Source organism: Myxocyprinus asiaticus, chromosome 3 (genome assembly GCF_019703515.2).
Source record: "Myxocyprinus asiaticus isolate MX2 ecotype Aquarium Trade chromosome 3, UBuf_Myxa_2, whole genome shotgun sequence".
NCBI classification, from domain to species: domain Eukaryota; kingdom Metazoa; phylum Chordata; class Actinopteri; order Cypriniformes; family Catostomidae; genus Myxocyprinus; species Myxocyprinus asiaticus.
Window position 1 is genome coordinate 44,314,515 of NC_059346.1, and position 26,332 is coordinate 44,340,846.

Here is a 26,332-nt window from a genome sequence, read left to right on the forward strand (position 1 = left end):
ACTCACCTGAATAGTAAAAAAGGGTTTTGGCTTTACTGCACTCTGACATTCTGATCTAAACATGTTTGTGGAAAGTCCGAGTAGATTTCATGGGAATGGCAGGGCTTCAGTTTCATGCCCACTGGAACAGATTCAAGTTGTTCTGAGGATTCTTTATCTCTCTATCTTTTTTCTTTGCTTTCTGGTCCCCCACCTCTTCCTTTACACAGTATAATGTGTGGTGGGGGGGGGGGGTGGAATCACATGTGACAAATACACCTGTGAATAGGGTGTTCCTACAATGGCATCAGTAACCAAACCCTTTCCTTTTGTTACTTTATTCTGCATTCACATTGATATGAGATGGGATGTCAGTATAAAGTTCAAGAACCCTGTCCTATTGGCCAGTGAAACATAAACAGAAAGTTATTTACTGCACCTGTTAGCTCAGCTCAAAATAAGGGTTCAGTTTTCCAACACATTGTAGGTCTGAATGTTAAAACATTGCTGTGTCATACTAGTATTCTTTCTTTTAATTTCTAAAGAACTATAATGTGAAATATCTTTAAATAATTTTTATTAACATTGGGAAATTTAAAACAGAATTTTCCCCACATATAAATACAATCATACTGACAGTGATCTATGTATCTTAATATCCATCAGCAGGATGGATTTATTTAAATATTACAATAATATTGTTATTGAAAATTGTAAGGAATCGAGTACATAATTGCATTTGGTAAGTCAACAAACAAAGGAAGATTCTCGTCTTCAATAAAATACTGAGTCCTGAAAAATTTATAGATACGGGTTAATATAAGGCCAATATGATCCAAAAGCATTACACTGGTCAAATCCAGAGAGCTGACCTGTTACAAGCCACATTCTTTCCTTTAGACTGTTTGATTTCCTGACAGATGAATTGAAGTGGCTCACACTAATCTGTCTTAGAGACGCTCACACTAATATTGCTCAGTGTTTATTACAAGCCTAAATCATATGCCACATCTACATCTCATTTAGTTTGATAAACATCTAGAGATTTTAGGTCAGTGGTTGAGTATCCTGAAACTTTAACTTAACATTGAGGCAGTTTCCATGAAGGGGAAGAGGCAAGCCAATTACTTTTGGCTACAGCATATGGCTCTGAATATCCAGTCTTAAAATACAACTGAAGATCCAGTTAGTGTTATTAATGTAGTGTCCTCAGCAGCATAATAAACGCCCATCAACGGCAACAGCCAGGCACACAAAACCAGCACCTTAAAAGAGGAGGAGCCTATATACAGCCATCTTTGTAGGCTGCCTAATTCAGGGAAACAACGGAAAAAAAATAGTACAGGAGAATTCTTAACAATTAAACTTGGAAGGTAGCAGTGGCACTGAAGAGAGCTAACCCACTTTAAAATACAAAATCAAGTGCAACCAAATGGTAATCATTCCATGTACGTGTTTACTGTGAGGAGAGTCCGTCAGTCAAGGCTTGGCTTGAAAGTATATCAGACTCTCTCTGCCTGAATCAGACGTTGTGTATTTCATTAAGGAGGACAGTGGCTAAGCACTAAAGTCTTGTTTTGTGGCAGAGAGGAGGAGCAGTCTAGCTGTCCTCTATGAGCTTAGCCAGGTTGTCTCTCAGCTCTGTTAACTCAAATATCTTTCCATCCAGAATCTCCAGCAGGGTTTTGAGGTTCTTGCGGAGGTTCTCCTGATCCACTTGACTTGACTCCAGACGTTGCTCTAGATCAGCTAACTGTTCTTCCAGCTCTTTGTTCCTCATGTCTGTCTCCTATAAAACACATCAGGTAGACATTTATTACACTACAGCTACATTATGTTGATGAAAAATTGATAAGACTTTAAAGGTCCACTTAAAAGAATAGTTCACCCAAAAATAAAAATGTCATTATTTACTCATCCTCATGTCATTTCAAACCTGTATGGTGTTTTTTTTTTTTTTTTTTAAACACAAAAGCAGAATTTTGAGAATCGACAGGTTATAATGACTATGTTCATAAAATCAAAATAAAAGTAGTCTATATGACTTTTGAGGCAAATGGGCTACAACAGCAGAAGACCATGTCGGGTTCCACTTCTGTCAGCCAAGAACAGAAAACTAAGGCTGCAGTGGACACAGGCTCACCAAAACTGGATAGTTAAAGATGGGGAAAACATAGCCTGGTCTGATGACCCTCGATTTCTGAGGTACACAGATGGTAAGCCCACTGCAGCCTTAGCTTTCTGTTCTTGGCTGACAGAAGTAGAACCCGACGTGGTCTTCTGCTGTTGCAGCCCATCCGCCTCAAGGTTTGACATGTTGTGCATTCTGAGATGAGATCACTACAATTGTACAGAGTGGTTATCTGAGTTACCGTAGCCTTTCTGTCAGCTCAAACCAGTCTGGCAATTCTCTGTTGACCTCTCTCATCAACAAGGAGTTTCCATCAGCAGAACTGACACTCACTGGATGTTTTTTGTTTCTGGCACCATTCTGAGTCTTTTGTGGTTGAAAATCCCAGGAGATCAGCAGTTATAGAAATATTCAGTGTGCCTGGTGCCAACAATCATGCCACAGTCGAAATCACTGAAATCACATTTATTCCACATTCTGATGGTTGATGTGAACATTAACTGAAGCTCCTGACCCATATCGGAATGATTTTATGCATTGCACTGCTGCCACACGATTGGCTGATTAGATATTCACATGTAGGGTGGCCAGACATTCCATTTTTCCTGGGACAGTCCCGTATTTAAGCACTTTTTATAGTGTCTCAAGATGGCACCGAGTATGACTGCTGCGTTGCGAGCTCTGACACAACACTGCAGTTTTTTGTTTGTTTTGTTCACAATTCTATGTTTTTTTGTCTTGGATGTTGTCTGCCTTATTGTCTACGACAGACAAACACTTTTGGACATTGGTTCTGCAATAGCACACTGAAAACCGGACTTCAAATTCCTCAATGCCGACCTGCTGTTTACAAACATGCCAGTGGAGCCCTTTGTCTGGGCAGCCCAGCTGTGGAAACGCAGAAGGAAAAGGGGAAATAGAGCCGGCGTTCTCATCAGAGTAAGACATTGCGCAAATCGACCCCCGCTACCCAGTATGTTGTTCAGTCTCTGGACAACAAGCTCTGCGAGCTGAGAGCACGGATCTCTTTCCAACGAGGGACTGCTGCATTATCTGCCTTACGGAAACTTGGATGTCTGCTGAGACTCTAGATTCAGCCATCGAACCCGCAGGGTTCTCCGTGCACCGAGCGGACAGAGAGAAAGACCTCTCTGGTAAAAGCAGAGGTGGTGGTGTATGTTTTATGGTCAACAAATTCTGGTGTGATCAGAGGAACGTACATTCTATCAAGTCTTTCTGCTCTCCTGATCTGGAATTTCTCATGCTTCTGGGTCGACCATTCTGGCTACCGAGGGAATTCACAGCGGTCATTATCACAGCTGTGTACATCCCCCCACAAGCCGACACAGACCGGGCACTCAAGGAACTGTATGGGATTATAAGCAAGCAGGAAACCGCGCACCCTGAGGCCACGTTCATTGTGACCGGGGACTTTAACATAGCCAATTTTAAATCAATCGCACCAAAATACCACCAACACATCAGTTTTAACACACGAGGGGACCGGGTTTTGGACCATTGCTACTCTCCCTTCCGGGATGGCTACAAATCCCTCCTCCACCCACCATCTGGCAAATCAGACCACTCTTCCATTCTGCTTCTGCCCACTTACAGGCAGAAACTGAAACAGGAAGCACCCACCCTCAGAACGATCCAGTACTGGTCGGACCAATCAGATTCTACGCTACAAGACTGTTTTGATCACGCGGACTGGGAGATGTTCCGGTCCACCTCTAATGACAACATCGAGGTGTACGCTGATAGCATAACGTGTTTCATCAGAAAGTGCGTAGAGGATGTTGTTCCGACCAAAACAATATGGATCTACCCCAACCAGAAGCCATGGATAAATAGCGATGTTCACGCTGCACTTGATGCGCGGACCTCCGCTTTTAATTCCGGGAATGCGGAGGAGCATAAACAAGCCAGTTATGCACTCCGAAAAACTATCAGAGCAGCCAAACGCCAGTACAGGGACAAGATTGAAGGACAGTTTAACACCACCAACTCTAGAAGCATGTGGCAGGGAATTAATATCATCACGGACTTTAAAGGGAATAAAAACTCCGCCATGAACACCGCTGCCTCTCTCCCGGGTGAGCTAAATACTTTTTATGCTCGTTTCAATGGAAATAACACCGCCCTCACAGAGAGAGCTCTCGCGGCCGAAGCTACAGAGGTTAGTTCATTCTCCGTCTCTGTAGCGGATGTAACCCGATCCTTCCGACGGGTGAATATCCGTAAAGCCACAGGTCCAGACAGCATTCCGGGCCGCGTCATCAGAGCGTGCGCGAACCAACTGGCTGGTGTTTTTATGGACATTTTCAACCTTTCTCTCTCCTTGTCTGTAGTCCCCACATGCTTTAAAACGTCCACCATTGTGCATGTATCAAAGCAATCCAAAATCACTTGCTTAAATGACTGGCGTCCTGTTGCTCTGACCCCCATCATCAGCAAATGCTTTGAGAGACTAATCAGAGATTACATCAGCTCTGTGCTGCCTCCATCACTGGACCCATTGCAGTTTGCTTACCACAACAACCGCTCCACTGATGATGCCATTGCATCTACAATACACACTGCTCTCTCCCACCTGGAAAAAAGGAACACTTATGTGAGAATGCTGTTTGTAGACTACAGCTCAGCATTCAACACCATAGTGCCCTCCAAGCTTTATGTGAAACTCCAGGCTCTGGGCTTAAACAGCTTGCTGTGCAGCTGGATCCTGGACTTCCTGTCAAGCAGACGCCAGGTGGTTAGAATGGGTAGCAACATCTCCTCATCACTGACCCTCAACACTGGAGCCCCGCAGGGCTGTGTTCTCAGCCCACTCCAGTATTCCCTGTACACACATGACTGTGTGGCAACACATAGCTCCACTGCCATCATTAAGTTTGCTGATGATATTACGGTGGTAGGTCTGATCACTGACAATGATGAAACGGCCTACAGAGAGGAGGTGCTCACTCTGACACGCTGGTGTCAGGAGCACAACCTCTCCCTCAACGTCAGTAAGACAAAGGAGCTTGTGGTGGACTTCAGGAGAAAAGTCCCATCACCATCAATGGAGCACCGGCGGAGAGAGTCAGCAGCTTCAAGTTCCTCGGTGTCCACATCACTGAGGAACTCACATGGTCCATCCACACTGAGGCCGTTGTGAAGAAGACTCATCAGCACCTCTTCTTCCTGAGATGGCTGAGGAAGTTTGGAATGAACTGCCACATCCTCACACGGTTCTACACCTGCACTGTAGAGAGCATCCTGACTGGCTGCATCTCTGCCTGGTACAGCAATAGCACCGCCCACAACCACAAAGCACTACAAAGGGTGGTGCGAACTGCCCTCCAGGAAATATATACCAGGCGGTGTGTGAAGAAAGCTCGGAGAATCATCAGAGACTCTAGCCACCCGAGCCATGGGCTGTTCTCACTGCTACCATCAGACAGGCGGTATCGCAGCATCAGGACCCGCACCAGCCGACTCCATGATAGCTTCTTCCCCCAAGCAATCAGACTTTTGAACTCTTGATCTCCCACGATCAAAATACATCAGCACTGCACTTTATTACTCTTACTCTATATCTCACACCGGACTGTCATAAATTATATTATTATTATATTATATTCTCTCTTAACAACTTACTATCAACCGACAGCCTGAATGTCAATACAATAAAATACAACCTACTGTACATTCTATATATACTACTATATATACTTTTTTTTTATTATTGAATAATGTGTATCTATATTGTGTGTATTGTATACTGTACAGTGTATGTTATTATTTGTATATTGTTGTGTGTAATTATGTGTATATTAGACTTTAAATTGTGCTGTGTTAATCTGATGTTATTGTAAATTGGTATATGTCTCATCACTGTCACGACTGCTATGTTGATCGGAACTGCACCCAAGAATTTCACACACCATTGCACTTGTGTATATGGCTGTGTGACAATAAAAGTGATTTGATTTTGATTTGACTGCTGTGTTGCTCGGAACTGCACCCAAGACTTTTACCCACTATTGCACTTTTGTATATGGTTGTGTGACAATAAAAGCGAAGTGAAGTGTTCCGACTTATTCTGAAAAAATAGTGTTTTGTCCCATATTTCCCCTCTCCTAAAATTTCTCTATCGCCTGTACAGCTTTCTCAGTCACGTGAGAATTCTAATCAAAGGTAGCCAAGGATATGGCTTGTAAAACCAATAAAATCATCAAGATATTTGAAGTACACGATTGGATTCAACTATCTAATCACAATCCCATATCTATAGACGTCCAGTTAGAGAACTGATAGAAGAGTCCGTTTGAAAGAGCACACAGATGAAATTGCGGCTGGAAAAATGTCAAGGAAGTGTGCATGTACATTTAATGAGGATCTTCAAAAAGAGTTTACTTTTCTAAAAAAGGAGTCACAGACAGAACCTGGTAAAGTGAGATGTGAGATTTGCTTATTCTGTTGTGCATGGCCATAGTTTTTGGTCGGCTGACTGCACTGCGAAATTGATCAAGAAATTGTATGATCTGAAATTTTCTTCTGCCTGCACCAAATCGGAAGCTGTCACATGCAACATACTCACTTTTGTGCAACTGGACTATCAGAAATTACTGCAGCATGGCAACACACGTTTCCTCTCTCTTGGTCCATCTCTTGAAAGAATACTACACATTTTCAATGGTCTGTGTGCATACTTTCTTTCTCAAGAAAAATACCCAAGGTTTCTAAGAGACATTTTCAGCAATCCTTGCACTAAACTTTGGATTGGCTTCGCGCTCAAGCAAACAGCCACTTTTAACCATGCACAGGTGATAGCAGAGCAAGACCACATAGCCACAGGCTTTGCACATTCATGACCTGAGAAAAGTCTGGCAGGCAAGGCTGGAAGAATCATTCATACCCTTTGACATTAAAAGCAGTAGGATGCCCTGGTTGAAGCTGGTGACATGCGAGCAGATTATTTCTTTTGTGCAGTCAGAAACTTTTATTCAGCATCGGTGGATTACCTCCAAAATAGGAGCCGCTCATTGGAGAACACAGAAAAACTAGAGTGGGCCCGACTGAGAGACATCCCAGAGAGGAAAGACATTCAGAGCAGCCTCGAACACTTCTACTCCAGAATCCCCGCTCTAAGTTTGACTGACGAAACCACGCTCTTTGATGAGTGGGCTTGCGCGAAAAACATTGTCACTCGTCGCATCACTAAGTGGACCATGAACAAGACAGACGGTTTTCCACAAGCAGGAATCTGGTCACCCTATCTGAAGCCATTCAATAGCTTTATGTGCAGAACAGACTGAAATTTAAGTAATTATTCTCTGATAATGTTCACCCTCACTGAAGCTTGCATCCAGCCCATGGTCACATCCAGAATTCAAAATGGCGAATTCAATATGTACTACTTTTTAAAGGTTTTTTTTTTTGTTTTTGTTTTTTGTCTATTTTGTCTATTACAGCTATGACAATTTCTCCATTTGTGCTCCATGGAAGGGGGTTGTAACTATTCATTGACAGACCTTACCTTTAATTTTCGGGTAAGTTCATCTTTCTGAGATTGAAGCTGCTTAGCATTTTCTATTTCTTCTTTCAATCGCACCATTTCCTATGATGAACACACAGAAAGGAGGTTTTGGATGACATAAAAGCATAAGGCAAAGCTAATAAAACATACGAATGAAAAAAAGCACTTCACTGAGAAAATGATCATAATGTTTAACAAACAGTACCTCTTCTTTTGACTTCAGTGTACACTCCAGCTCCTCTATTGTTTGGTTCAGCTCAGTTTTCTGGGATTTGATCACATTGGTTTGACTACTCTGACTTTCCAGTTCTGACACCTGCAGACCCCCCCCCCCCCCCCAAAAAAAAACAAAAAAAACAAAAAAAACAACAACAACAAATTGGTGGTCACATATTAGTTGAAATCACAAAATAATACAACCCTAAAGCAAAAAAACAAAGTTATTAAACTAAAGAGGTGTTCACACAGAGTGATTTGCAGTGACAAAGTGACCAGAAGTCTAATTTTCAACTAGATAGATACGGTAAAGCTTGTCTAGACAAACTTTGATGTTGGCTTGACGAAGCAATATCTGAAAGTTTAAAACTGTTTTAAAAGTTTGTAATTTGAAGGTTTTACAGGCCCAAGACAGACAGAAAGAATATGAGATAGATATATAGAAAAAGAGAGAAAAAGAAAGATAAAGAAATGGAGCTTAAAGGTGCTGTACAATTGTTTTATGGAAAGGTATGCAGAAAGTGTTCCTTCTCCCTGAAAGATATCACTGAAATAAGTTTCTTGAGATATCTCACTGGTCTCTGTGACAGCACTAGACTGTGTAAACACCAAACAAAAATGTGACCACAGGCCATGGACACATTATTTGATCAGCCAATCAGACTTTGATGTGCTTTCTGCCTGTCAATCATTTTGCATGTTCTCATAGTGTAGTAGTTGAAGATGTTCATTCAGGATTAATGTCTTCATATTCATATTCATAACAGCTATTTTGCTAGTTTGTGTTTGAAAACCTTGAGGACGCACTGCTCTACTGTTCAGTGTTGGTCTCAATGCTATCTTTGGAGGGCGTGTTTTGGAACGAGGGGCGTGTCTTATTCAACAGTTCAGTCTCATGGAAGTTCCAGAAAGGCTAAAATCGCTTACAGATTAAAGGCCTTGTGTGTGTTTGTTAATATTTGAATTTTTGACAGTTGGAGTTTGAATAGTCTTGGCCTGTCTGAAAATTCCGTCAATGTATTTTTTGCAGATTTGATCATCTGGTGTGTGAAAACCGTAATTCTTATCAAGTAGAAAGCAAGTCAGAACAGTCTTAAAGGAATATTCCAGGTTCATTACAAATTAAGCTCAATCGACAGCATTTGTAGCATAATGTTGATTATTGTCCCTTCTTTTCTTTTAAAATAGCAAAATTCTAAGTTTCAACCTGTCTACACCGGGCGCGACGACACGAATGTTCTAGACCATTTATTTGTGCTGTTGGCAGTAGTAGCGCCAGCACGTGCAGCGCAAAATGGAACGGGTCACCTGTTCACCTTCGGCGCGACGCCACAACAGACGCTTCCAGTGTAGACATCATCATTGATTATAATGGGTTATATTGCTTTTGGTGCACGTCTGGTGTAGACAGGGTGTTACAGTGAGGCACTTCTAATGGAAGTGAATGGGGCCAATTTTTTTAGGTATAAAGGCAGAAATGTGAAGCTTATAATTTTATAAAAGCACTTACAATAATTCTTCTGTTAAAACTCATGTATTGTTTGAGCTGTTAAGTTGTTTAAATCATAATTTTTACAGTCATTATAGGGTTATAGGGTTTGTTGATATTACATCGTCATGGCAACTAAGTTGTAAAATTTTAAATAACTTTAGTAACTTTAAGTTAGTAAGTGATTTTATCACTAAAATCATTTTAACATATATTTTGTTTATGTCTTGTGGCTATAATTTTGAAACAGTGAGTATTTTAATGTTTACAGATTGTCCCCATCCACTTCCATTGTAAGTGCCTCACTGGAATCCAGATTTTGGCTTTTTTAAAGAAAAGGAGGGGAAAGTCAAAATAAATGTTTGTGGTAATCAATATTATGCCACAAATGCTGTCGATTGAGCTTAAATTATATCGAACCCGAAATATTCCTTAAAGGTCTGTGCCAAGGAGTTACAATTGATCATTTTGATCTTGGTTTAGGGATTTTGTAAAAACCCTAAACAAAGTCTGTAGAATAACAGTATATTGGCTTGACAAAGATGAGAGTTGTCAATTTGAGGCAACATCAGTTGAGCAGAGTTTTAAGTTTTCAGCAGAGTTTTAAGTTTTATTTTATGTTACCCACGCCTATGGAGATTGGAGAGACTGCCGACATGGACATTAGAAAATAAGGGTTACACCATCATCCTTGTCATCTGCTCACTAGAGAATTTACCAACTAGTGTCAGTTTATTCCAAGACAAGACTCGTTCAACTAAAAATCCCAGGTTATGGTATCTTCATTATCAGGGAATACAAATTTGAATGGTCAACCTTCCTTTCCTCACCCGTTTGTGTAGCCTTTCGGCCTCATCTTGGTAGGCAGCTAGCTGCTGTTTCCATTGTTTGACGTTGGCTGTGGACTCCAGCAGTGCAGCTGTAAGCTTGGCATTGTTGCTCTTTAGTGCTGCAAGCTCTGCTTCCCAATGTTTGTTGGTAGTCGGGCTGTAGCAAAAAAACAATAAAATGAAACATGAATGAAATAGTCTTAGCTGTTTGAATCTAAGGCCCTTTTTATACCTGGCATTAACATGTATTTTATTTTGGAAAGTGTGTGGATTTAGCTGCATTTACACCTGGCATTCCAGTACGAACGAACAGAAATCTGGTCGCACATACCCGCGCAAAAACAGCAGTTCTATAATACATATTACTCAGGTTGTTGTATGCAATTAGAATCCCTGAATATCTCCTAATGTGGTTTCAGTGATCAAATGACAATCCGATCACAATGTGTCTTGGGTGAATTTACACCTGATCAAATGCTATCCGGTTGTGATCTGATCACCGAAACAATATATACCAGGTGTAAAAGCCTAAAAGCATTCATTCTACACCATCGTAATGACCATAATGCTGAAATACATTGGACAGAGTAAGAAAGGCAGTTTGAAACACTGACTGTAATTAAAGTTGTATTTTGGGCGAGTACAAAGGATTTTAATTTGACCTTTCTGTCCAAACAGCTGTGTTTTACCAGCACTTGGATGCAGTTCAAAAGCAATTAACAAGTATCGTTACCAACTCAGAGATCCAAATTCCTTACCATTTGCATAAATATTCAAGGAAAAAGATTGATAGAATGTGACAAGCTGAAACAGATCAATGTTCTCACGAAATATGAGACAGACTTAACTGAAAAAAAAGGACAAAGCTAATTCTTTGGTTATGTAATGACAGAAAATGCAACCAACCCCCATTCATCCATTTGTGTTCTCATGTACTGGAAAAGAAAATCAAGCATAAATTTACAGTGCTCGATATGTGCAATGTTCCTTATGTACTGACAAAGAAAACGTCATGGTTACTGGTGTAACCTCCGTTCCCTGATGGAGGGAACGAGACGTTGGTGTCGATGTAGTGACACTAGGGGTCACTCTTGGGAGCCAGAGACACCTCTGGTCTTTGATAAAAGGCCAATGAAAATTGGCGAGTGGTATTTGCATGCCACTCCCCCGAACATACGGGTATAAAAGGAGCTGGTATGCAACCACTCATTCAGGTCTTACGCTGAGGAGCCGATAAAAGGTCCGGCCATTTCAGCGGGTAGTTCGGCGTTGTGGCAGGAGGGACCAACGTCTCGTTCCCTCCATCAGGGAACGGAGGTTACACCAGTAATCATGACATTCCCTATCTGTCACTTACTCGACGTTGGTGTCGATGTAGTGACACTAGGGGTCCCTATACAAAACGCCACAAGGCTGAACTGTGTTACGTGAACTGGCGGTGTGTGGTGGGCAGACTTGCTGTGTGCCTCATAGCCAGCACACCAGGTCGACACGTAACCTCCCCCAACACAGTTATGAGTGTCGAACGGCCCTTTTTGGGGACAAGTCGACTACCCAGAGATAGAGACAGGCTTAACCCAGTCGTGGCCTCTTTCCCCTTCTCTTTTTCCATTCCCTAAAAGAGAAGGGGGATTATCCGACTGGGCCGCCAGGTCTAGTCTGGGGGTGTCCCTCCCAAGGGGAGGGCACCGCGGAGACCACACCTCGCCTCAAGAGAGGGGGGGATATTTAAGTGGAAGAATACATCACATGGTCTTTCCAACCATGTGGAGAGCCTTCAAGGTAGATCCTGCCCAATGGGGGAGGAGTTACTACAACATGGAGACTGGGGCAGAGGGGCTCTGCCCAAGGAAGACGCAGTTTGCCAGCAGGGAAATGAATTAGCTGAAGATATAGATCGCATGGGGTTAGCCTTACCGCCACATGCGGAGCACCTACCCCAGAACCGGGCTCTTAGTTAGCGCGTGTACTGGGCCGGCAGCGAGTCTCTCCGAAAACTCGACTGCCACAGGGCTCGGAGGAAGTCAACCAGGGAACAACTTTTGTGAACACTACTGGGAATTAACAGCGCACGTCTTCAGCTCAAAAGGAGGTGGAAGGCGCTATGTGCAAGCGATACACCCGGCCGGCTATCCCGGGCTTATCCGCTTGTGTTGCGTGCCACTACCTGGGACAAAACCGGTTCCACCCGGAGGTTGTAGAACCTTGCAAAGGTGTTGGGTGTTGCCCAGCCTGCTGCTCTGCAAATGTCTGTTAGAGAGGCACCTCTGGCCAGGGCCCAAGAAGCCGCTACACCATGGGTAGAATGGGCTCGTAGCCCTACCGGGGGCGGCATGTTTTGGGCGAGATATGCCATAGTTATGGCATCAATGAGCCAGTGGGCGATCCTCTGCTTGGAGACAGCGCTTCCTTTCCGCTGTGCACCAAAGCAGACAAAGAGCTGCTCAGAGACCCTAAAGTTCTGCGTGCGATCCAAGTAGATGCGTAAAGCGCGCACCGGACACAGCAATGACAGGGCTGGGTCTGCCTCCTCCTGGGGCAGCGCTTGCAGGTTCACCACCTGGTCCCTAAAAGGAGTGGTGGGAACCTTGGGCACATAGCCCGGTTGGGGTCTCAGGATCACGTAAGAATAGCCCGGACCGAACTCCAGGCACGTTTCGCTGACAGAGAACGCTTGCAGGTCACCTACCCTCTTGATGGAAGTAAGCGCAGTCAGGAGGGCAGTCTTCAAGGAGAGTGCCTTAAGCTCGGCTGACTGCAAAGCTCAAAGGGGGCTCTCTGTAGACCCTGAAAAACTACAGAGGTCCGATGAGGGAACGAGGCGCGGCCTGGAGGGATTCAGCCTCCTGGCGCCTCTTAGGAACCTGATGATCAGATCATGCTTCCCTAAGGACTTACCGTCGACTGCGTCGTGGTGTGCTGCTATGGCAGCAACGTACACCTTCAAGGTGGAAGGGGACAGCCTCCCTTCCAACCTCTCTTGCAGGAAGGAAAGCACTGATCTGACTGCGCATCTCTGGGGGTCTTCCCGATGGGAAGAACACCACTTAGCGAACAGACACCACTTAAAGGCATACAGGCGCCTCGTAGAGGGAGCCCTAGCCTGAGTGAACGTGTCTACCATCGAAGGTGGGAGACAGCTTAGGTCTTCCGCGTCCCGTCCAGGGGCCAGACATGGAGATTCCAGAGGTCTGGGCGCGGGTGCCGGATGGTGCCCCTTCCCTGAGAAAGAAGGTCCTTCCTCAGGGGAATTTGCCCGGGGGGAGCTGTCGCGAGGAGCGTGAGGTCCGAGCACCACGTCTGGGCGGGCCAGTAGGGTGCTTACCAGGACGACCTTCTCCTCATCCTCCCTGACCTTGCACAGGGTCTGTGCAAGCAGGCTCACTGGGGGAAAACGCATATTTGCGAATGCCAGAGGACCAGCTGTGTGCCAGCGCGTCTATGCCGAGGAAGGCCTCAGTCAGGGCGTACCAGAGTGGGCAGTGGGGAGGATTCTTGGGAGGTGAACAGGTGCACCTGTGCCTGTCGAATCGACTCCAAATCAGCTGGACCACCTGAAGGTGGAGTCTCCACTCTCCCTTGAGGGTAACCTGTTGTGACGGCGCATCCGCCGAAGTGTTGAGGTTGCCCGGGATGTGAGTGGCTTGCAGCGACTTGAGGTGCTGCTGACTCCGTTGGAGGGAACGGCGGGCGAGTTGTGACATACAGCGGGAGCGCATACCGCCTTGGCGGTTGACATATGCTACCGCTGCCGTGCTGTCTATCCGAACTAGCACGTGCTTGCCCTGGATCAACGACCGGAACCTCCACAGGGCAAGCAGAATTGCCAGTAACTCGAGGCAGTTGATGTGCCAACGCAGCCGCGGACCCGTCCAGAGGCCGGCGGCTGCGTGCCCGTTGCCAACAGCGCCCCAGCCCGTTTTGGAGGCGTCTGGTGTGACCACGACGCGCCTGGAGACCAGTTCTAGGGGAACACCTGCTCGTAGAAACGAGAGGTCAGTCCAAGGGCTGAAAAGACGGTGACAGACCGACGTAATGGCCACGCGGTGTGTCCCGTGGTGCCATGCCCATCTCGGGACTCGAGTCTGGAGCCAGTGCTGAAGCGGCCTCATATGCATCAACCCGAGCGGGGTGGCCACCGCCGAGGATGCCATATGCCCCAGGAGCCTCTGAAAGAGTTTCAGTGGAACCGCTGTTTTCTGTTTGAATGCCTTCAAACAGGCCAGCACCGACTGGGTGCGCTCGTTCGTAAGGTGCACCATCAAGGAGACTGAGTCCAACTCCAAACCGAGAAAAGAGATGCTCTGAACCGGGAGGAGCTTGCTCTTTTCCTAGTTGACCCGAAGCCCTAGTCGGCTGAGGTGTGAGAGCACCAGGTCCCTGTGTGCGCATAACACGTCTTGAGAGTGAGCTAAGATTAGCCAGTCATCGAAATAGTTGAGAATGCGAATGCCCACCTCCCTTAACGGGGCAAGGGCAGCCTCTGAGATCTTCGTAAAGATGCGAGGAGACAGGGACAGGCCGAAAGGGAGGACTTGTACTGATACGCCTGATCCTCGAACGCGAACCGCAGGAAGGGTCTGTGTCGAGGAAGGATCGAGACGTGAAAGTACGCATCCTTCGGGTCTACCGCCATGAACCAATCTTGATGCCGGACGCTCGCTAGAATGCGTCTTTGCGTCAGCATCTTGAACGGGAGTCTGTGTAAAGCCCGTTCAGTACTCGCAGGTCCAAGATTGGCCGCAACCCACCGCCTTTTTTCGGTACAATGAAGTAGGGGCTGTAAAACCCTTTCTTCATCTCGGCTGGAGGGACAGGTTCTATCGCGTCCTTCCGTAGGAGGGTAGTGATCTCCGCGCAAGGTAGCAGCGTTTTCGTCTTTCACCAAGGTGAAGTGGACACCGCTGAACCTAGGCGGATGCCCGGCGAAATGAATCGCGCAGCCCAGTCAGACGGTCCGGACCAGCCCTCGTGACGGACTGGAAGGCGCAAGCCATGAGTCCAAGTACCGCCAAGGGGGACCAAAGGGACAACGTCATCGGATGTACCGGCAGGTGGGGCCTCGCGGCGGGGCGGAGCTCAAGGTGCCACACCACGTCGTGGCCGTGCTGAGTCCGAGGACATCAAAGCACTTACCTGGCTCCTTGTGACCACCCCCAGAACAGCCTGGGATGGGGGAGGAAGAGGCCTGTCCTCGTGACCCGTGGAGACTGTCACATCGGGGGCGGATTTGTGCCACAGCTGGGTGCTCAGGGCGGGAGACCACCGCTGGAGCGCCAACCTGCCAAATGGAGTGGTGGACGGTGGTCGTGATGCCAGCCGTACACACCGGATGCGTGACCCAGGGAACAAGGAAACCACTCTTGCTGAGCTCTTGAGTACTGCAGCCACTTGGGCATGCAGCGCAATTAAATGCAAAAGGTAACAAAAAGATGAAGATCTGCTTACCAGCTCCAGAGCAGCGGGTTTCGTTGTCCCTGGGTCGCCCGTCTCAAGGGCGCTTTGAAGCCTTTCACGGGTTCTGGGCAGCCGCGAGATGGGTGGCGTCGGGCTCCACGCCGGGGCCAGGCCGAAGGGGCGGGCTGCGGCGGAGCCGGTGCAGTCACCGCAGGGGGATGCCCTTGGCGATGAGTAGATGGGGTGCGGGATCTTGAGCTGCGCCGGGGCAGGATATGCCGGCTAGCATCCATCTACTGCTCTACCATCGAGAACTGCTGGGCAAAGTCCTCGACGGTGTCAACGAATAGGCCCGCCTGGGAAATGGGGGCAGCAAGGAATCATGTCTTGTCGGCCTCACCCATCTCGACCAGGTTGAGCCAAAGGTGGCGCTCCTGGACCACTAGTGTGGCCATCGTCCGCCCGAGAGACCGCGCCGTGACCTCCGTCGCTCTGAGAGCGAGGTCGGTCGCCGAGCGCAGTTCCTGCATCAATCCCGGGGCGGAACTACCCTCGTGCAATTCCTTTAGCGCCTTGGCGGACTTGCAGGAGAGCCATGGCGTGCAGGGCGGAGGCGGCTTGTCAAGTGGCACCGTAGGCCTTGGCCGTCAGAGACGACGTAAACCTACAGGCCTTGGACGGGGGCTTTGGGCACCCGCGCCAGGTAGCGGTGCTCTGCGGGCATAGGTGCACCGCGAGCGCCTTTATCCACCGGGGGATTGCCGAATAACCCTTGGCCGCCCCACCATCAAGGGTAGTGAGAGCGGGGAAGCTGAAAAGATCGGGACCGGGCAGTAAAAGTGCCTCCCGCGACCTTGTCAGCTCTTCATGCACTTCCAGGAAGAAAGGAACGGGGCGGGCCGTGGCTTTGAGCGGCGCTGCGAGCCCAGGAACCAATCACCGAGCCGCGAGGGTTCAGGGAAGAGCGGTGAAATCCACTCTAACCGACGCTCGCGGCTGCCCGGGAAAGCATGTCGTCATCTCCGCGTCAGCCTGTGACTGGGCGATCGACCCCGTAGGGAGGAGCCCAGCTGAGGCTTCCGACTGGACGAGCCTGCTCTCCGATGCTGCGCTCAAGAGCTCATCACTTTTGCGGGCTCCGAATAAGAGGTCGAACTCGCCGTGAGACGAGCCGGCGGACTCACCCGGAAGCCCGATCGGGGCAGACGAGTGTGCTGGGGAATGGGAGGTCCGCGGAGGGATACCCGGTGGAGGCAGTCCCATTGGGGTCCCCAAATCGCCCCCAGTGCTAGCCACGCTGGCCTCAATCCCGTGGGTAAAAGGACCGAGGCGGGAGCCTCTGGGGTGGCTCGCTTTCTTACGAAGGCGAGCCGTGACCGCAACGTTGCCATGGACATATTCTCGCAATGAAAACATGACCATCCACGAACGCTGTCTCCGCGTGAGCAGTGCCCAGACACGAAAGACAGTGATCGTGACCGTTAGAAGGCGAGAGATAACGAGCGCAACCAGGAATAACACACAATCAGAAAAGCATCTTTAAAAAGACACGTCTTTAATAAGACGTTCCATGTGTGCGCTCTTTTAGAGAAATATATACTCTTTTAGAGGGGAAAAATGCTCTTTCAGAAAATATACTCTCTAGTTTTTCTGCCGAAGCGCCCAGGGGCATTCTCTGCAGTGCACCAGTGCAGAGGAGGGAGAAGCTGCTGAATTGCACCGTCAGATCCAGCAGAGGTGAATGAACAGTAGTATTCAGCTCAGTGAGCATGACCGTTCGGCTCCGAAGAGAAAATCTGAATGAGTGGTTGTATACCAGCTCCTTTTATACCCGTATGTTCGGGGGAGTGGCATGCAAATACCACTTGCCAATTTTCATTGGCCTTTTATCAAAGACCAGAGGTGTCTCGGGCTCCCAAGAGTGACCCCTAGTGTCACTACATCGACACCAACGTCGAGTGAGTGACAGATAGGGAATCATATTTTCAAGTTAGATAATTTTCAGTACTAGAGTACAGTAAGTTATTTAACTCATTATTAGGAGCCCGAGCACCGATGGTGCGAGGACCCTATTGTTCTTCTAGGTGTTTATTATTTTCCCAAATGAATCGCAATTTTGAAGGCCTAAACATACTCGAAAACACATGAAACCCATATCAGATGTAAATTTTTGCCACATCTGATGCGTGTGCAGAGTCATCAGATGTGGCAAAAATTTACATCTGATATGGGTTTCAGAATTAGGTGTGGCAAAATGGCTCGATAGCGCCACCTACAAATTTTCAACGATGTGCGCTTTATGCTACATTTCACCTACATGTACGAAAATCGGTGTACGTGTAACATGCCAATACCTACAAAAAGTCTCTTGGACCCATGCCAACATAAAATCAACAGAAAGTCAGCCATTTTTATTTTTCTCTTCAATTTTTGCTCAGTTTTTGCCATTGCCAGGCTTCGTACTTTAACAAACTCCTCCTAGAGATTTTATCAGATCTACTTCATATTTGGTTATTCTAATGTAAAGGCCTTGGCGATGCTAAATTGCGAAGCTTTAGAGTTTTCACTGCACGGCGTGGCCATGACGGTCTGACAAATTTCGATGTTTCGCCATGAAACAGGAAGTTGTTATAACTCAAACATACAATGTCCAATCTGCCCCAAACTTCACATGTTTTAAAATAGTCCCGGCCTGAATACATCTACGTGCCAATATTCAGTTATAGTCATAGCGCCACCTACTGGCAACAGCCAATTCCAGGTCTTGTACTTTAACAAACTCCTCCCAGAGATTTAATCAGATCAACATTATATTTAGTCAGTCTTAATCTAAAGGCCTTGGTGATGTTAAATTGTGAAACTTTTGAGTTTTCGTTGAAGGGCGTGTCCGTGGCTTCCTGACAAAGTGCAGTGTTTCACCATGAAACAGGAAGTTGTTATAACTCGAACATAAAACGTCCAATCTGCTCCAAACTTTACATGTTTTATAAGAGTCCCGGCCTGAATACACCTACGTGCCAATATACAGTTATAGTCATAGCACCACCTACTGGCAACAGGAAATGACATGTTTTACACTGTGATACACTCTTAACATTTAAGTGCTAAAAAATACCAAAAACAATTAAGTGACATTCCCCTGGCACAGGAGCCCCTACGTGCACCAGGGTGCGAGGGCCCTTTCATCGCTGCTTGCAGCTTTAATTTATGATTACATTTTACATTTACATTTATTCTTTTGGCAGATGCTTTTATACAAAGCAACTTACAAAAGAGGAATAATACAGCATACTGTAAGCAATTCGTCTTAAGGAGACAGTTGTACGAAAAGTGCTTACAAAGTTTCAACTGCATCAGAAAAATACTATCCAAGACAGAGAATAATATATCCAAGAAAAAAAAAAAGAAAAGAAAATATATATATATATATATATATATATATGTATACTTAGTTTGTATGAATGATTTTAGGTAAGCTGGTGCAGACTCGGTGGTCGTGATGCCAGCCGTACACACCGGATGCGTGACCCAGGGAACAAGGAAACCACTCTTGCTGAGCTCTTGAGTACTGCAGCCACTTGGGCATGCAGCGCAATTAAATGCAAAAGGTAACAAAAAGATGAAGATCTGCTTACCAGCTCCAGAGCAGCGGGTTTCGTTGTCCCTGGGTCGCCCGTCTCAAGGGCGCTTTGAAGCCTTTCACGGGTTCTGGGCAGCCGCGAGATGGGTGGCGTCGGGCTCCACGCCGGGGCCAGGCCGAAGGGGCGGGCTGCGGCGGAGCCGGTGCAGTCACCGCAGGGGGATGCCCTTGGCGATGAGTAGATGGGGTGCGGGATCTTGAGCTGCGCCGGGGCAGGATATGCCGGCTAGCATCCATCTACTGCTCTACCATCGAGAACTGCTGGGCAAAGTCCTCGACGGTGTCAACGAATAGGCCCGCCTGGGAAATGGGGGCAGCAAGGAATCATGTCTTGTCGGCCTCACCCATCTCGACCAGGTTGAGCCAAAGGTGGCGCTCCTGGACCACTAGTGTGGCCATCGTCCGCCCGAGAGACCGCGCCGTGACCTCCGTCGCTCTGAGAGCGAGGTCGGTCGCCGAGCGCAGTTCCTGCATCAATCCCGGGGCGGAACTACCCTCGTGCAATTCCTTTAGCGCCTTGGCGGACTTGCAGGAGAGCCATGGCGTGCAGGGCGGAGGCGGCTTGTCAAGTGGCACCGTAGGCCTTGGCCGTCAGAGACGACGTAAACCTACAGGCCTTGGACGGGGGCTTTGGGCACCCGCGCCAGGTAGCGGTGCTCTGCGGGCATAGGTGCACCGCGAGCGCCTTTATCCACCGGGGGATTGCCGAATAACCCTTGGCCGCCCCACCATCAAGGGTAGTGAGAGCGGGGAAGCTGAAAAGATCGGGACCGGGCAGTAAAAGTGCCTCCCGCGACCTTGTCAGCTCTTCATGCACTTCCAGGAAGAAAGGAACGGGGCGGGCCGTGGCTTTGAGCGGCGCTGCGAGCCCAGGAACCAATCACCGAGCCGCGAGGGTTCAGGGAAGAGCGGTGAAATCCACTCTAACCGACGCTCGCGGCTGCCCGGGAAAGCATGTCGTCATCTCCGCGTCAGCCTGTGACTGGGCGATCGACCCCGTAGGGAGGAGCCCAGCTGAGGCTTCCGACTGGACGAGCCTGCTCTCCGATGCTGCGCTCAAGAGCTCATCACTTTTGCGGGCTCCGAATAAGAGGTCGAACTCGCCGTGAGACGAGCCGGCGGACTCACCCGGAAGCCCGATCGGGGCAGACGAGTGTGCTGGGGAATGGGAGGTCCGCGGAGGGATACCCGGTGGAGGCAGTCCCATTGGGGTCCCCAAATCGCCCCCAGTGCTAGCCACGCTGGCCTCAATCCCGTGGGTAAAAGGACCGAGGCGGGAGCCTCTGGGGTGGCTCGCTTTCTTACGAAGGCGAGCCGTGACCGCAACGTTGCCATGGACATATTCTCGCAATGAAAACATGACCATCCACGAACGCTGTCTCCGCGTGAGCAGTGCCCAGACACGAAAGACAGTGATCGTGACCGTTAGAAGGCGAGAGATAACGAGCGCAACCAGGAATAACACACAATCAGAAAAGCATCTTTAAAAAGACACGTCTTTAATAAGACGTTCCATGTGTGCGCTCTTTTAGAGAAATATATACTCTTTTAGAGGGGAAAAATGCTCTTTCAGAAAATATACTCTCTAGTTTTTCTGCCGAAGCGCCCAGGGGCATTCTCTGCAGTGCACCAGTGCAGAGGAGGGAGAAGCTGCTGAATTGCACCGTCAGATCCAGCAGAGGTGAATGAACAGTAGTATTCAGCTCAGTGAGCATGACCGTTCGGCTCCGAAGAGAAAATCTGAATGAGTGGTTGTATACCAGCTCCTTTTATACCCGTATGTTCGGGGGAGTGGCATGCAAATACCACTTGCCAATTTTCATTGGCCTTTTATCAAAGACCAGAGGTGTCTCGGGCTCCCAAGAGTGACCCCTAGTGTCACTACATCGACACCAACGTCGAGTGAGTGACAGATAGGGAATCATATTTTCAAGTTAGATAATTTTCAGTACTAGAGTACAGTAAGTTATTTAACTCATTATTAGGGCCCGAGCACCGATGGTGCGAGGACCCTATTGTTCTTCTAGGTGTTTATTATTTTCCCAAATGAATCGCAATTTTGAAGGCCTAAACATACTCGAAAACACATGAAACCCATATCAGATGTAAATTTTTGCCACATCTGATGCGTGTGCAGAGTCATCAGATGTGGCAAAAATTTACATCTGATATGGGTTTCAGAATTAGGTGTGGCAAAATGGCTCGATAGCGCCACCTACAAATTTTCAACGATGTGCGCTTTATGCTACATTTCACCTACATGTACGAAAATCGGTGTACGTGTAACATGCCAATACCTACAAAAAGTCTCTTGGACCCATGCCAACATAAAATCAACAGAAAGTCAGCCATTTTTATTTTTCTCTTCAATTTTTGCTCAGTTTTTGCCATTGCCAGGCTTCGTACTTTAACAAACTCCTCCTAGAGATTTTATCAGATCTACTTCATATTTGGTTATTCTAATGTAAAGGCCTTGGCGATGCTAAATTGCGAAGCTTTAGAGTTTTCACTGCACGGCGTGGCCATGACGGTCTGACAAATTTCGATGTTTCGCCATGAAACAGGAAGTTGTTATAACTCAAACATACAATGTCCAATCTGCCCCAAACTTCACATGTTTTAAAATAGTCCCGGCCTGAATACATCTACGTGCCAATATTCAGTTATAGTCATAGCGCCACCTACTGGCAACAGCCAATTCCAGGTCTTGTACTTTAACAAACTCCTCCCAGAGATTTAATCAGATCAACATTATATTTAGTCAGTCTTAATCTAAAGGCCTTGGTGATGTTAAATTGTGAAACTTTTGAGTTTTCGTTGAAGGGCGTGTCCGTGGCTTCCTGACAAAGTGCAGTGTTTCACCATGAAACAGGAAGTTGTTATAACTCGAACATAAAACGTCCAATCTGCTCCAAACTTTACATGTTTTATAAGAGTCCCGGCCTGAATACACCTACGTGCCAATATACAGTTATAGTCATAGCACCACCTACTGGCAACAGGAAATGACATGTTTTACACTGTGATACACTCTTAACATTTAAGTGCTAAAAAATACCAAAAACAATTAAGTGACATTCCCCTGGCACAGGAGCCCCTACGTGCACCAGGGTGCGAGGGCCCTTTCATCGCTGCTTGCAGCTTTAATTTATGATTACATTTTACATTTACATTTATTCTTTTGGCAGATGCTTTTATACAAAGCAACTTACAAAAGAGGAATAATACAGCATACTGTAAGCAATTCGTCTTAAGGAGACAGTTGTACGAAAAGTGCTTACAAAGTTTCAACTGCATCAGAAAAATACTATCCAAGACAGAGAATAATATATCCAAGAAAAAAAAAAAGAAAAGAAAATATATATATATATATATATATATATATGTATACTTAGTTTGTATGAATGATTTTAGGTAAGCTGGTGCAGACTCAGTGACTGTTCTTTATGTCAGCATCAGAGCCTTGATCTTGATAAGTGCAGCAACTGGCAGCCAGTGTAGAGGCCTAATTGCCCATGCAGGAAGGCCGGCTAAGAGAGCATTACAGTAATCCAGTCTAGATATAACAATAAAATGAACAAGGAGTTGTGTGGCATGTTTAGAGTGGAAGGGAGATGTCAGTGGTGTGCTTCATTCAGATCAGAAATACTGCAGAACTTTCTCATTCAGCCAGAATTAGCTACCTAGTCTCATGGAATGAACATTCCTATAACTACATTTCTGCAAACTCAGTTTTACATGCCGCATTCTACATTTCGCCACAGTTTCTTGGTGGAATTAACAGTAGAGGCACTACAGCAAATGTGCATGCTATGCATTGTTATTCACACAAATCACGAGTACAAGGCTGATTATGACTTTATAAACACTTATTTTTTGCTCTATTGATCACACTCTGTGTTACTATGTAATGTTGCTATGTAAACACTTTTACTCTTACACATAATTTGAAAAATGCTACATTTTAACACTTGTAAAAAAAAAGCTGACATGTGAGCCAAAAGCGTCATAGAAGCAACACAAAATGACATGATTGCTTCAGAAAATGTGCTATTCATGCCACATTTGCTTTCAGAACATTATCGGTTAGGTTTAGATGATGGTTTAGGGGTAGGATGTGTGTTTTGTTTAAATCTAATTTGCTTTTAAGACACTTTTGGTTAGGTTTAGGTAATTTTTTTTAAGTTAGAGAGGTACGATTTACTCATTAAAACCTCCATCTAACATTTACCTTAAAACTTTGTCTGAGTACGACACCATTTCACTCGCTATAGGTGTCCCTCGCTGGCCATTTCACTGGGAAACTGCAGTGGGGGTTTTTTGCATCAAAAATGGGGGATCTCTCATCAGACATTTTTGCATCAAATCAATTGTGTTCACCTTTTCCTGTGGCGCTATTGATGCCGCTTTGCTAAAGTGGTTCAGATTTTGGTAAGCACAGACCAATTTCAGCAGTAGAACTTTTCGACCTACTGTCACCAAATTCACAGTGAGATCACATGTGAGACTTGATACAACAACTATTATAAAACGAAGTTCGCAAAAGATGCACAGATTCTCCCAAAAATTACAGGCAAGGTCTGTCTGTTATTGCATATTTTTTCAGTTCTAATGAGTGTTGCTGCAATACCATTAAAGCAGAAAAACTTCACAGCCCACAAACCCTCCTCTCATACCCCAAGGACTATGAGGAATCCCAGGCTCTGTCATCCTGCTTAACATCTCATCTCACATTACCCTCCTCTCTTTCCCCATCCACGCACATGCCAGCACAGCTTAACCACGCAACCATCACATAAAACACATGTATAGATTCTTTAGTACTTGTCGCCTACGCTAAGGAGCACAGCCAGTTTCTTTTCATCTCCCCCAGTTCCAGCACCTCTGCTGTGCCTGACATGATTGCCGCCTCCCCTGATCCCCGCTCTTACAGACAACACCTCAGCCCACACACTCCTACTGAAGCTCTGACACAACAGGCTGGAGACACACATGGCTATAAAGCTTCTCACACGAGGAGAGGAAATGCTCCTCTGCAGGTGACAGAGAGGAGTGAAGCAGAGAAGAACAGAGAGACGTCCTTCAGCTTCAAGCAAGCTATGCAAAGAGAATGAGGGACCTTATTCTGGTAAGTGAACAAACATATTTTATGATTTATTGTACTTTATTCAAATGTTTGATCAGTCCTGATTCAACTCAGTTGGCTGGGATTGATTAGAGCCTCCAGTACACTTTCATTATTTGAACACTAAATATCTACTTTGATTTTGTAACTTTAACTTTTAGGACAAGATATTCAAGGAAACATTATCTCGATGGGGAATGTGTGTAACGAATATTTGAATAAGTCTCTTGAATGCTGGTTTTTTTTCTGTTTTAATGGTTTTATTTTGATTATATAAACAGAATGCTTTAATCAAATTACTTCCAATTGCTTATTTCTCGAAAAACTCCAATTCTAAGACCGTAATTATTCTGTAATTGTTTATTTACAGTATTCTCATTCTCTTTGAATTGTTTATTAGTCTCTGATGTATACATTGTTTTCATGTAATAAATTTTGCTTCATACAGAACATCTCTAAATTGAAGTCTCTTATTAAAATTTTAATGATTTCCTCAAAGACAAATGTTGAACATTTCATTTATGTATATAATTTATTTAATTATTTATGTATATATAAACAGGTGCACATAAGCATACTGGATAAGTGGAGTATGGTTGTTCACACTGCATAAAAGCAGCATAATATCAATGTGACTGTCCTTCAAGCCAACTGAATGGAAATCAATAAACAATCCCACTGGAATCTATTGTTCCCCTATTCAGAGCCCCACCAGACCAGTAATCCACATGCATATCACGTATAATGCACCTCTAGTAACTGTATACATTTTAAGTCACCAATAAAATTGATTCTTTTCTATACACAATGCAAAGACCAGTCAGTAATGACATTTAAAGACTATCGAGTTGTGTTCCACACATTTCGCTGTACATCTGATATCGCCCTTTAACCCAAACTGTAAATGTGATGTTCTGTACTTTGGTAGCTGCCCAACCAAGCCCTCAACACTAACTTAAATGTACTGCAAAAGAGTGCACGTGGGTGAGACGATTGCTGTTGGAAGAAATGACTTCAATTCACCCACCACATAATAAGCCAAAGCAGAACACATTCATTACACGAGCTAATCTACAAATCATCTACACAGCACTGATTTTACACCTTTCTGATTAACTTTCACTCTATATATTCTCATGGGACTTTTTGTGCAACTTATTTTAAATGCTCTAATAATGATCTTTACTTTAAAATCAACTAGTAATGATGATCTAATTGCTGATTAAACTTCTGATTTATGATATCACTGGTGTGAATCAGTCTTGGAAAAACTGAAAGGACTCAGACTTTTCCTCAACTTTCACACTACGCACATCAACCAGACGTACAATAAATGCCATTGTGGAAATTCAAATGGGAAGACTACATCACTCAGAATTAATTGGAATGTCATGTTTAATGAATGTATTAAACTTTTCAGATTTAGTTACAGATATCAACCTTTGAAACACAACTTGATACAAAAATAGACCATAAAACAAAGTCACAAAAGATGCAAAGAATCTCCCAAAAAAATCCAGGCAAGATCTGTTCTCAAAAAATTGATTTGAAAATTGAATAATTACAAAACATGAGAAGTAAGAACACAACATCATTTAGAATTCAGCTGGGAAAAGTATGCTTACTTCATCTGTCTGAAAAATATAACAGAATATCTTGTTGCACAAGGGTTGCATCAATAAAGACATTGTATGTCAGACAGCTGTTGTGAAATGGTTTTATCAGTAGGAGACGACCCGACAAGTTTTAAACACGTGTCTGGAAAAAAGACAAAAACAGATAAAAAAGACCATATGAATTTGTTCATAATAAATGAGTTCACATGGAAAAACACAATCCAGTTAGAGGTCTACAAAGAGGTTGTGTTGACTTAACAGTAGCTTTTCTGACTCATTTTGTAAGACTCAGAAACAGATGACACCGCCCCCATCTTCATAAGTCACAATTGCTTAGCCCTGAAAATGTGCCACTGTATTATATAACTCTGACTTTATTGGACAT

At 45.5% G+C, this 26,332-nt stretch overlaps 1 protein-coding gene across 2 annotated transcripts in view; it reads right to left on the reverse strand.

Moving 5' to 3' along the window:
• Positions 1–529: 529 nt before the first annotated feature.
• Positions 530–26,332, reverse strand: part of LOC127429018 (homer protein homolog 1-like) — a 50,002-nt gene continuing 24,199 nt past the window's right edge. For both annotated transcript variants that reach the window (XM_051677758.1, XM_051677752.1), the window contains 4 exons: positions 10,170–10,326; positions 7,840–7,950; positions 7,635–7,715; positions 530–1,768 (listed from right to left, as the gene is read on the reverse strand). In XM_051677758.1, coding sequence (XP_051533718.1) covers positions 1,580–1,768; positions 7,635–7,715; positions 7,840–7,950; positions 10,170–10,326 — 538 coding nt within the window. In that variant the 3' untranslated portion in view covers positions 530–1,579. The remainder of the gene's footprint in view (positions 1,769–7,634; positions 7,716–7,839; positions 7,951–10,169; positions 10,327–26,332) is intronic.